Source organism: Camarhynchus parvulus, chromosome 17, assembly GCF_901933205.1.
Source record: "Camarhynchus parvulus chromosome 17, STF_HiC, whole genome shotgun sequence".
Classification (NCBI taxonomy): domain Eukaryota; kingdom Metazoa; phylum Chordata; class Aves; order Passeriformes; family Thraupidae; genus Camarhynchus; species Camarhynchus parvulus.
In genome coordinates, this window is record NC_044587.1 from 10,551,801 (window position 1) to 10,564,657 (window position 12,857).

Here is a 12,857-nt window from a genome sequence, read left to right on the forward strand (position 1 = left end):
CTCTGGGGGACTGCCCCACCTGTGCCAGTGCAGTGCCCACTGAGCAGCCTGTGCCTGGTGATGGGCACTCTGCAGTGCCTGGCAGTGAAGGGCAGAGCTGCTCACCTGGAGAGGACTTGGAAGGAGCACAGCACTGGAGCTCCATCACAGCCCTGCTGGTGTCCCTGCTCTCCCGGGTTGCTGGCATACATGGAGCAGAGCAGAGCTCTGCCCTGTCCTGTGTGTCCTGCTGCCCCCAGAGCAGCCTGGCAGAGCTGTGGGTGCCTCAAGGCACTGCTCCAACTCGTGTTTCTCTGCCCAGAGCACAGGGCAGGGTCAGTGCAGTCTGTGCTGGTGTCCCCAGGCTGCAGGGGCTGCCACCTGAGCTGGGCAGTCTGCACTCCCTGTAAAATCACTGGAGAGTCAGTTCAGGTGGTTCTCACCATGGTGGTTCTCACTCCCAGAGAGGATCCAGTTCTGCCTGGGTGAATGAGTGGCACCCCTGAGTGTAAAAGGAGCCCTAATGGGCCACCTCAAAGAGAGGTGTGTCTGACAGGGGTCCAGAATTAGGTGTGATGAGTCCAGCTGTGATGAGCAAATGGCCTGTTCTCTTTTCCTTGGTTTTATTTCCATCCTTCTGCTCAGCCTGGTCATCAGTCTCTCCATCTTTCTGCTTCCTCTTCCAGCCCATTTCACTGTGCACTGCTCCTTCACAGCCTGTTTCACAGCACCATTTCATACTGAAGCACACTAAGAACATGAGAATTTCCGCTGGAGGGTGGGGAGAAATTCTTGGGGCACAGGAGAGGAAAACATGGATACAATACAGACTTTACTGATCTTGCTTGCATTTTCTTGTAAGATCCCATCAGACTGGCAGCCAGAATGTTTAGCCCAGTTACACACACAGAAATGGGAGCACAAACACAAAGACTTTGGGCGCACTTGGTGTCTGCAGCCTCAGGGTGGGATGGTCTTTGGTCCACACTCCAGAGACTTTGGCTTTGTGTTTGCAGCCTGAGGCAGCAGTGAGAGCCCCAGAGGAGATGGGCCCTTGCTCTTCATGGGGAAGAAGTTTGCAGTGAGACCCTTGGATCCAGAGGAGCTGGGCACAACTTGCAAACCAAAGTGCTTCCCAGAGAGAACAGGGCAGCCACCTGCAGTGCAGGAAGAGGCAGGGAGGGGACAGAAGGATCAGTGTCTGTTCCACCTCATTTTGGAAGTAAATGAATGGCCCAAGTGAGGCTGAGCTTCCATTGCTCCTGGTGTGCAGCTTCAGCTCCTGAGGAGACATTCCCCAGGGTGTGCTGATGGCATCAGCGTCCCTGGTGCACAGGAAGACATGTGGCACATTTCAGTCACATTTTGGGAAGTGATAGGTTGTGAGTTCAGAGACAGTTTCAAGGTGCCTGAGGGGGCTGTGTGAGCTCACTGAAAGCTGCCTAAAAGCCATAGAGAGTGTGGTGGGTTGTTGTCCCCTTAGTTAGAGGAGCCCTACATATGCTGAGCAGTTGAGCAGTTTCCTCTTCTTTGTGCTTTAAGCATTATTTTGTGCTTTTAACCCCTCCCTGTCTCTTGCCTCGCAGCTGACAATGAGAACAACATTGCCTCCAGCCAGCAGCCCAGGTCACCTCTCCCCGTGGTTGAAGAAAAGTGGAAGCCACAGCTCCAAAGAAATAATGCCAACAACAGTACGTAGCAGCTTCTCACTTTGTCCCTGTCCAACAGGTGCCTCAGGGGAGCAGCAGTGATGGACACTGCACAAGGCCCTTGTCCTCACCAAACTGTATTTGATTTCACTTTAAATCATGTCCTACTTGGCAGAGCAGAGTACCCCTTCCCACTACAGAAGTGCAACAAAGAACCCTGGGGTGGGTGGAAAGGTTTGTGAGGAAGATGCATTTGATAGCTCCTGGTAGAAGTTGGCTTCTGATCCAAGGTCAGACTTTCTGGCCTGGAGTTAAAAAACAAATCCGGTCATCATGGTGTGACATAGGCACAGGTGCCCAGAGCAGCTGTGGCTGCCCCTGCATCCCTGGCAGTGTCCCAGGCCAGGTTGGACAGGGCTTGGAGCAGCCTGGGACGGTAGAAGGTGTCCCTGCCCATGGCAGGCGTGGGACTGGATGGGTTTTAATGCCCCTTCCAACCCAAACCAGTCTGGGAATCTGTGGTTTGATGTCCATCTTTCCATCTGGGCTGAGTTGTGACTATCCCCACACCAGGGACAGGCTGCAGATCTGCTCCCTGCTGCTGTGACAAGAGCAGGGCCTGTCTCTGGAGGTTCCTCAGTCCAGAAACACTGGGAGAACAAATCCAAGGTTGGAGTTGTCTCTTCCATCATCTGGGCACGTCCCACCTCTCTGGGGGTCTCTGAGAATTGTTGTGTGCCTTGTCCCCTGCTCTCTCCTGCTGCGGTGATGCTGACCTGGTCCCTTCTGTGCCCGCTGTGTTTCCCTGCAGCGCCGGCGAGCGGCTCTCTGGGGAACAGCGCCATCCCGGAGAAGGAGCGGCAGAACATCGCCGAGAGGCTGCTGCGGGTCATGTGCACCGACCTGGGCGCGCTCAGCGTGCTCAGCGGCAAGGAGTTCATCAAGCTGGCGCAGACGCTGGTGGACAGCGGGGCTCGCTACGGTGCCTTCTCCGTCACCGAGATCCTGGGCAACTTCAACACCCTGGCTCTGAAGCACCTGCCTCGGATGTACAACCAGGTGAAGGTGAAAGTCACCTGCGCCCTGGGCAGCAACGCCTGCCTCGGCATCGGGGTCACCTGCCACTCGCAGAGCGTCGGCCCCGACTCCTGCTACATCCTCACTGCCTACCAGGTGGAAGGCAACCACATCAAGAGCTACGTCCTGGGCATTAAGGGCATGGACCTTCGAGACAACGGTGATTTTATCCACCACTGGGTGCAGAACGTGCTGTCGGAGTTTGTGATGTCGGAGATCAGGACGGTGTACGTGACAGACTGCAAGGTCAACTCCTCGGCGTTCTCCAAGGCGGGCATGTGCCTGCGCTGCTCGGCCTGTGCCTTGAACTCGGTGGTGCAGAGCGTGCTCAACAAGAGAACGCTACAGGCTCGCAACATGCACGAGGTGATCGAGCTCCTGAATGTCTGTGAAGACCTGGCAGGGTCCACGGGCCTCTCAAAGGAGACCTTTGGCTCCCTGGAAGAGACCTCCCCACCGCCCTGCTGGAACTCGGTCACCGACTCCCTGCTGCTCGTCCACGAGCGCTACGAGCAGATCTGCGAGTTCTACAGCAGGGCCAAGAAGATGAACCTCATCCAAAACCTGAACAAACACCTGCTCAGCAACCTGGCAGCCATCCTGGCGCCGGTGAAACAGGCCGTGATCGAGCTGAGCAACGAGAGCCGGCCCACGCTGCAGCTGGTGCTGCCCACCTACGTCAAACTGGAGAAACTGTTCACTTCCAAAGCCAATGATGCTGGTGTGGTCAGCAAACTCTGTCACCTCTTCTTGGAAGCGCTGAAGGAGAACTTCAAAGTTCACTCAGCACACAAGGTAGCCATGATCTTGGACCCTCAGCAGAAGCTGCGGCCCGTCCCGCCCTACCAGCACGAAGAGATCATTGGCAAGGTCTGTGAGCTGATCAATGAGGTGAAAGAGTCCTGGGCAGAAGAAGCAGAATTTGAACCTTCAACCAAGAAGCCTCGTGCAGCAGGGGAGGCCACCGCAGCTCAGGAAGAAGATTGGTTTGGGAAAAGTGAAGTCTATGATTATTTGCAAGAACCTCTCTTCCAGGCCACCCCTGACCTGTTTCAGTACTGGTCGTGTGTTACCCAAAAGCATACGAAACTAGCCAAGCTGGCCTTTTGGCTCTTAGCAGTGCCTGCTGTGGGTGCCAGGAGCGAATGTGTAAATATGTGTGAGCAGGCGCTCTTGATCAAAAGGAGGCGGCTACTCAGTCCAGAAGACATGAACAAACTCATGTTTTTGAAGTCCAACATGCTTTAAGACTTTCTTTTAATTAAAACAAAACTTTAAAACACTGTTCCAAACAAAGAAAAAGAAATTTAAGTTCTAAACACTGTGGACCTCATTATGAATGCCCCTGGAAACCAAGTGCTTTTTTATATATATATAAAAATATAAATATATATAAAATTAAGTTTGAAAGGAAAGCTGAGCACAGGAGAGAGACAGCCCTCTGCCAGGAATGTGCTCCTTTCCATAGATAGTGTGTGGACTTGACAGACTTTTTATGTTTTCAAGTGGGCAGACGAATGGGAGGCTGATGTTCTAAAGTCTTCAGGCAGCTGAGATCTAAAGTGACTTGAAGTTTCTTTTGTTTCTCCTCCACCCCACCTTTCCTCTTGTCCCCTGGGCCATCTTGCCATGGATAATCAGACTCCATTGACCAGACCAGTTCTGCACTGGACTTTGCTCCTTTGAATAACTGTACACCTTGAGGGCACTTGGCTGCAGCCTTCTTGGCATGGTGCGTGAATCAGGGCAGCTGTGTTCCATCAACACCGGCATCTTTAGAAATCAGGAAGGGAGGCTTTCAGGTTTTTTATTCTTAATTTTATTTTTAACCTTTCCATATCCTTTTTTTTCCCAAAAAACAAAAGTTATTCCTCTGTCTCTACTCCCAGTTTTGAGTTTAACATGGCAGCAAGTGATTATAAGTTTGATTTCAAACTAAGAGAAATGGTTCATGGCAGAAACTGTCAGTAGTTGTTGCGTTTCTTGGCTTTATATTTTTTTACAGCAGAACTTCTTTTCTGAACTCCCGGTGTTAATTACCTTTTCTGTGAATTTTGTACATCAAGTGTTCTCAGACTTGTTCTAGAGTAGTCCATTTGCAATTAAATAATGTTCTTATGGGAACCACAGCAGTTGTTTATGTGGCAAAGCCTAGAAACCAAGAAAAGCAAATGGTGATAGCACAGGTGGCTGTGGGCCACCAGTGAGCTTGCCAGGTCTGCCAGAGAACCCTTGTACCTACAGCTTTTTGTTAAAAAGTGTCTCAGTGACACACAAACCACCCTTCCCAAGGCCAAGGACAAACCAAGGTGTATGATTTTTCAGGGGAACAAAGCTCACCAGTTTTGTCAAACTGGGGTTTGAAGGAAGCTTAGAGAAGTGCATGGGCTCAAAGATCCTTCTGAATGTAAGTGCTCCTGATTGAGTGCAAAGAATATCTTCCCCTTTTTGTTTGGAATGGTTTCCTCTAGTGGCACGAATGTCTTTTTGATACCTACAGTGCATTACACTACTTGTTCTGTTGCTGACCTGTTCTGGCCAGGAAGGCCGCGGGCCCCGAAATGTTCACATGTAACTGGCTCACCCCAAATGCAATTAGAGATCCCCATAACCCCAAACCATCTTGGTCACTCTGCTGTCCCCAAGGCCAGAGCTCCTGCAGGCACAGCTCCTGGGCTGCTGGACAGGCTCTGCCAGCTTTGGTGCCTCTTGGACAATTCCCAACCTCTGGTGACAAACTGTGCATTTTTCACTGCTGGGACTTGTCTCCTGGAAGAAAACTGAAGCAAATTCTTCTTTTTTCAGCAGTCTCTTGGGCTTCCAGGAGCTCTGGAGCTGCGGTCCCAGTGGCGTGGGAGGGTCAGGAGGAGGCACTGGCCCTGCTGAGAGCAGGCTGGAGCCCTTCAGCAGCACAGGGAGTTTGCTGCTGGCTGGCAATGCAGGGGGAAACTGGAGACCCTCTCTGCAGTGCTGCTGTTGAGCAGATGTTAAACCAGGATCCCACCTGCCCAGCTCTGGCTGTAAGAGAAGCTGCAAGTTGCAAGACATGAGAAATAGCAAACCCAATCTCTCAGGCTTTGTGTGCAGATGCCTTGAACCTCACAGGCACTCCCTGATACTGCACTGCCACAGGACTCAGGGGCACAGTTTGCACACTGGACCCTTCCCCACGCCAGGCTCACGAGGACAGACCTTGGCACCAGCTGTCTTGCCCTTTCCAGCCCTTTCAGCCTTCCATTGCCTTGAGGCTGGTGTTTGGGTTGACCTCTCAGCACTGTTACTGCCATCAGACCAAAACCATTGTCTCCTAAAATGTTAAGTTTTTGCCTAAAGCACACAGCCTGCCACATGAACAGGAGCTGCCATGCAGAGGCTCCTGGACTCCTGATTTCCCTGTCAGTGGCTGATGGAGGGGTTGCTTGTAGGGCCAGCTTTCCTTCTTGCTGCTTTTGTTTTCTCCTGTACGAATCCTGCATGCCCAGCCACCAGTGGTAGCAGTTTGCAGGGCAGGAGAAACCTGTGGCAGACAGAAATGAACCCTGAGGGAGTGAGATGTGTGCCAGGCCCCTGGTACCTGACAGCAGGAAAACTTGGCCGGTGCATGTCCCCAAACAGGATCAGCTGTGGGCACAGAGGGTACCACACAGCTCAGCTGATAGCACAGGGATCAGGATTGGCAGCTCCTTCTCCTAATGGCACGTTACACCTTTTTGTGTGGCTCACCTGAGACCCTGGGAGCTCTTTGATGCTCAGGAGAACATGCAAAGCCCTTGGATTCCTTTGGAAAGACAGCTCCAGCCCCCAGCCCTCCTTTGCTAAGGGACATGTAGATGATTTCTGTGGAATTTGTGGACTCGGGCTCGTTGTTGTTGTCTGTGTGAGGCATCGAGGGTGAGAAGTGGGCAGAGTTAGCACAGCTGTAAATCCCTGGAGCTGAGAGCTGGGCAAACTGCAGGGATCTGTGCCCAGCAGTGGTGCAGACTGAGGGCATGCATGCAGGAAGGCCACAGCCACCCCTACCTCCCATCCCACCTCCCCTTTCCCTTCTCACACTGTGGGTTTGGCACCAGAGCTGGCATTTTCTGGTGGTGCTGACCAAAGAGAGGGATGGACTGGCCCTCTCCCCCATCCCAAAAACTGCCCCTCTGAGGCAACTTCAGTTGTAGCTGCACTAATGATGGGTGTTAAGCAGTGATGTCAGGCAGATGAGATTCTCCCAAAGACTTAAAAACTCAACAGCTGCAAAAGCAAGAGAAAACCTAAAGGCCTAAAGTGGAGCATCCTCAGAGGTGGTGAGGAGAGGGGCTGCTTGGGCAGCCCCTTCTCCAGAGACTCAGTGCAGGAAGGTGCAGCTTTTCCTGACTTGCACATGGCTGCAGGGTGCCCAGCTCAGAGGAGCTGTTTGTGCTGGGCCTGCTCCAGGCTCTCTCACGGTCACTTGGGCCTCAGTAAAAGCAGAGAAGCACATCTGGAGCACATGCAATTACCTTCAATGCCAAGCTTTTGCTCCTCTTACTTCTTCCTTCTTCCAGGCTTGAATTCACATTCTGAGGAGCAAAAGTACTTTACCAAGGTCTGAAATTTGGAAACTCTCAGCTCCTGCTCTGTGGTGCCCCAGAGGTGAGGAGCAGCCAGGGTGTTGTAGGGAGCACTGCTGGTCCTGGGCTGGGAGACTGCTCAGGAGAGGCTCTGAGTTTGGCCAGGGCTGTTGTGAGGTTCTGCTCCCTTTGAGCTGGGAGGAGAAGTCCTCAGAACTGGGATCATCCTCTGATGGGTCATGTTGAGAACTTGCCTTCTGCTTGTTGGTTTTCTTTTATCTCCCTTGTGAAATGTGTCAGGGTGCAGGAATGGTGTGTGGCCTCCAGGCATCCATCTGTTCCTGCTGCTGACTGTGCCTGACCTTGCAGACTCTTCCTGGCTTCACAGTTTGCTTCGAGAGCGTTCTGACCGTCAGGTGGGGAACAAGCACCACCAGGTGAACTCCAAGAGGGAAGGGCCTGTCTGAACATCCTTGTTACTGCAGAGGGTGGGATAGAGGCAGAGCTCTTGAGGAGGTTGTTTCTGTGTGGGTGCAGCAGCCAGGAGGTCAGGAAGGAGCTGTCTCCTGCCTCTCAGTAGGCAGTGGTTGTGTTTGGCTTGCAGGATGGACTTGGTGTCTTGCACCTGGGTTGAGTTGAGATGAGCTTCCCTTGCTGTCCAAGCTCTCTGTCTGTGCTGAGAAAACTGCTGTGGGTGGATTTGAACTGGTGCAATCTGCAAAACTTTCTGTGAAAGCTGACTGTGGGCTCAGGTTTTGTCTAACTCAGTTGTTCCTTCATTGCTGGTTAAGCCAGTTTAACTTTGAGCTGAACTGGTTTAAGCATCCACACAAACCACCTGCACTGGTTTATCTGTGCTTGCTGGACAGACGTGATGTCCAGCAGCAGCTCAGGGAGTCATGACCCTTATGTGACTTTTGCAAATGAATTTGCAGCAGATGCTCTCAGAACCTGGCAATGACTGAAAATAGAGGGGAGACACTTCTGGAAATGACTTGAGCTCTGAATGGTGGCATTGGAGTGTCCAGTGAGATGGCTCAGGTGGGTTGGGTGGTTTTTCTCCAACTGTCTGCAATAACCCAGAAGGTTTAGCAGGGGAAGGAGTTACCAAAAATGTTTGTGTTGGTGGCAGAGTCTGCTCAGAGGGACCAGTTCCACTCTGGCCATGGTGAGCACAGGACAGGGGACTGGAACCTCCTGCTGCTCCCACGGTGCCCTGGGCATTTCTAGGCAGCACCATGTTGCTGGTGAATCAAAATGCATTAAAAGAGCAGCCAGGAAGGTGCTCCAAGGCTGGGAGTGCTGCTCTGTGCTGAGGAGAGACTTGGATCTCTGATGGCATCTCTTGGCTGAGGGAGAGGCAGGGCCTCCTGTGAGCATCACACAGGAAGGGACAAGCTGTTCCCTATGGAGTAATTAGGAGTAATGGGAAAAAAAAAATGTATTAAAGGCAGATTCTGGGAAATCTCTTCAGGGAGGAGAACTCTGTTCCTCTGGGAGGGGTCTGAGGGGAAAGGTGTTTTGAGCTCTGTTGTTGAAGACAAGGCTGCAGAGTGGAGCTCGCTCCATAAACACTTGGCTGGACCTCGCCAAGAGAAAAGGAACTGGGTGTAGGGGTGGGAAGTGCCGGGTTCCTGCCCAGAGCCCTCCAGGAGGGTTCACAGAGCCTTTTCCTCCCCATCCTCCCACTCATCACCAGCAGCAAGCCCTTGCCAGCTCCCAGTGCATCCCTCAGCCCGTTCCAGCAGGGAGGGAGGCAGCGGAGGGGAAGCTGCCAGTGGAGGAGCAAATGTCCTGTGAGATCAGCGTGGGGAGGGTGTTCAGTGTCTGCCTGCTCCTGCTGAGCTTTCCTCTGCTGCTCCGTGGCCTCAGATCCCTGGGATCCCCTGGGAATGCCCAGAGCCACGGCTGAGCCCTGTGCCCCGTGTCAGAGCTGACGCTGTCGCTCTGTAGCAATAAGAACTCCCTGTGTGTGGGACCTGTCCCCTCACTGCTCTGTCACCTCCTGGGGCTTCTGGAAGTGTCCCTGAACAAACCCTGAGGCCCAGCTGAGCTCCGTGAGACAGGCCTGGGACAGTCCTCTTACGCTAGGCCAGAAATGGTGAACCAATGACAGTGGGTTGCCCTGAAATTTAATTGTATCTATTGAATGTTTGTGGGATTTCTTTTTAATTTCAGGTTTAGTTTGGCTGCTTAGTTGAGGTTTTTTCCTGTTCTGAGTCCTTTGTAACTTGACAGGAGAGTTTTGCTCACATAGACAACAGTGTATCCATAGACCCTGAGGGGTTCCTTATCCATAGGCAGCTGAGTTGGAATTTTTGGCTCCTGAAACAAGGAATGATGACTGGCAGGATTTTATGTAGCATTCCTGACAGTGGGACCCAGATGAGCAACTCAGGCTTAATGATGGGAATATTGTAGGAATATTGTTGATGACACATCCAACCCTTGCTTTTTACAACCAAAGCCCCTTAAAAAGGCACTTCCAGCCTCACTGGCCCCAAATCCTTGTTCTCACCTCCCAGGGGTTCTCGTGGCAGTCTCTGCAGTGTCTGTGGATAGGCTGGGGTTGTTTCTTCCAGTGGGCTGGGGGTGTGGGAGAAGGGATAACTTTTCCCCTTGCTGTGTAGAAGGACCTTCCCCCTCAAGGAAGGAGATGTGTTCTGGAAGGAGCAGCAGATTTAGGAGCTGTTTTCCATGGTCCCTTGAAGCTTACTGGTACTTTAATACTCCTTTTTTTGAATTGTTTGAAGGAAAGCTGGTAGTGGATGACCTGCCCAGTGGTGGCAGGTGGCAGCCCAGGCTGTCAGTGGGGGGAACACTCTGCCCAGGCCGTGAGGATTGTGGTCCACGCCGTAGCCAGACAGTGTCATGGTGACAGCCAAACATCAGGAGATCCTTGTTTGCAGCCAGTCTGAAAAGAGAAGCTGTTCCTCACTCGTAAGTTCCATTTCCCAAACCTCCTCCTGGGAGCTGAACTCGTTTCATCAAGCAAAGGATTTAATGTTCTCCTGCCCCTCCTGGCCCTCCCTGCCCTCAGTAACTCGTGTGCATTTCCTTCCTTTCTGTAGATGCAGATGTTCTAGGCAATACCACAGAGCACCCGCGCTGCGAGTGCGACCATGTCATCTTAAAAAATACAAAAAAAAATATACAAAAAATATACAAAAAATATCTTTTTTAGGCCAGAGTTTTCTACAGGTATTAATGAATATTTTTCTTAATCCTTATAAGTTTTATGTGTTTAATATTTCTTAATACCGGTAGCATTAATTTATACTTTTGTAGCAACACAATATTTTTATAAACCGCCACCGCTGGCTTTGTCTTCATAACGGGAAACGTGCGGGCAGCTGGCCCCGCGCTGTACCATGTACTGTATTTAAAAGGTTATCTAATGTCACACTTGCTGTGTTAATAAACAAAACAAAACCTGTTTGAAGTCTCATGTATTGTTGGTGTGGATCAAATGACTCACTAGAGAGCAATATTGCACGGGGTTGAGTTGCTGATTTTCATTGTGATATGCGAACGCTTGAGGCCAACTCAAGTTCTGAGGTGTTTTTTTTTCCTTTTAGGATTTTGTTTTGTTTTTGTTTTGTTTTGGGTTTTTTTTTCAGCTAAATAAATTCAGTGCTGTTTGAAACTTAGACTGACGTCAAATGAAAAGGATTATTAAAGAAAAAAAAAATCAAGGTGTTTAAATGTTGCTGTTTTTACAAGTCTGTTGCTGTCTGAATGGAAATATTCCACAAGAGGAGGAATAGTTCCACTTAGCTTCCAAAGGGGCCGAGCTCCAGGCCAGAGTTCGGTTATTTGGAAATACCTTAGAGACATGTTTCTGCAACATTCTTTTCAGAATTGATGCCAAGGCAGAAGACAAACTGTAACTGTAAGAAAGCATCCGTTGCTTGAGGATTTTCATGTCAGTGTTGTATTTATGGTTTTACAATAAAACAACCTTTAGGGAAAAAAAAGTGTCTGGGCTTTTCTATATTTCCTGTATTTCAGGCTTGTGACTGAGACATCCCCGGTGCCGTTGTGAGGAGGGGAAACATCCATGGAAGTGACCTGGATCCCAGCAGGGGTGTCTGATGGATCCCACAGAATCATGGAATGGTTTGGGTTGGAAGGGACATCCAGTGCCACCCCTGCCATGGCAGGGACACCTCCCACTGTCCCAGGCTGCTCCCAGCCCTGCCCAGCCTGGCCTTGGGCACTGCCAGGGATCCAGGGGCAGCCCCAGCTGCTCTGGGCACCCTGTGCCAGGGCCTGCCCACCCTGCCAGGGAACAATTCCTAATTCCCAATATCCCATCCATCCCTGCCCTCTGGCAGCTCACAGCCACATAAACTGGGCAGCAGGACAGCTCCACATCCCGTATTCCTGGGGCACTCAGAGCCCCCCAGAGCATTTCCCAGAGCATCCTGTATCCCACACTCAGTTGCCAGGGCTATGAACTGCTCCTGTCTCTCTTTGCTGTTTTTGTGCAGCCCAGAGGCCCCCAGCTGTCCCTCGGGGTTGGGATTCCCCCACCAGGAGGTGCAGCCCAGCTCAGGGTGTTTGTGCCAGCAGCCTCAATGCCAGCGCCAGGTTCTGCTCGGGGATCCCACCTGTGCCAGCAGATCCAGCTGGGATTGGTTTCTCCTGGGGGAACAGGGGCTCTGGGGACTGGGTGGGCACTGGGCTCCTCCCAGGACAAGCTCTTGGCAGTGCCCATGGTGAGAGCCCAAAGGGGCACCAGGGACGGGGGTCACAGGGATGTGCTGGTAAGGGGGCACTGACAGCTGGGACTGGGACTTGTGACGCTCCCTGGAGCTCCAGGCCCCACCTCCAAACCAACCAGAGACCAGCAGGAATTGTCCCAAGGAAAACAAGCACAGAGACCAGGATGAGGCCAGGCCTCACACTGGAAAATCCCATTGTCACCCTCCATTTGTCCTTTTCTTTGACCTGCTTTGATGTCCTTTGGGATTTTCTAACCTTGCACCCACCCCTCACTCACCAAAAAAAACAAGCAAAAAGAGCTTTGCTGGAGAATTAGTGAATTTGTAGTGAATTTGTGCCTTGGGAAAAAGCAAAAGCCAAAGACATGGAATGACAGTGGGTCCGGACATTGGATAAACTCTTGGCCAGTGGTAAAGTCTGAAGATAAACCAAAATAAGAAACACAGCTATCAGTATCTGATGGTGAGAATGGCTGAGACTTTGCTGGGGATTTGCTGTAGAAGAGGTTTCAGTGAACACATCAGATGCCCTCAGGTGCTACTAGATAAGAGTTGAGATTTGTTTGAAGATCTAAATGTGTAAAGTGGATAATTTAAAGCCAACAGGCCCAGAAGATGGGATCCCTGGCATGCCAGGAGCTCCCAGCACTCAACTGTCCCTTTTGCTGGAGCCATTTAAAAGGATAAATAAGATTGCTAATGGGAATGGAAGAGGCTTAAACCAATCCTGCTGTGTTTTCTGATTCCCTGATTTCTGCCCTAACAGGAGAGAACTCCTTTAGCTTTAGCAATGATGGAACTGGTAGCTCTGAGTTCAGGCTCTGCTTGAGGTACCCAGAGTTTTCTCTGACGGAAGTTTGTTCATCCCGAGGTGCTGTGTGGGACCA

At 51.3% G+C, this 12,857-nt stretch overlaps 1 protein-coding gene across 10 annotated transcripts in view; it reads left to right on the plus strand.

Annotated features, from left to right (window-relative positions):
* ZNF618 (zinc finger protein 618) overlaps positions 1 to 11,212 on the plus strand; it is a 149,229-nt gene extending 138,017 nt beyond the window's left edge. For all 10 annotated transcript variants that reach the window (XM_030961657.1, XM_030961661.1, XM_030961658.1 and 7 more), the window contains 2 exons: positions 1,566 to 1,670; positions 2,440 to 11,212. In XM_030961657.1, the coding sequence (XP_030817517.1) occupies positions 1,566 to 1,670; positions 2,440 to 3,953 (1,619 nt within the window). In that variant the 3' untranslated portion in view covers positions 3,954 to 11,212. The remainder of the gene's footprint in view (positions 1 to 1,565; positions 1,671 to 2,439) is intronic.
* Positions 11,213 to 12,857: the final 1,645 nt, after the last annotated feature.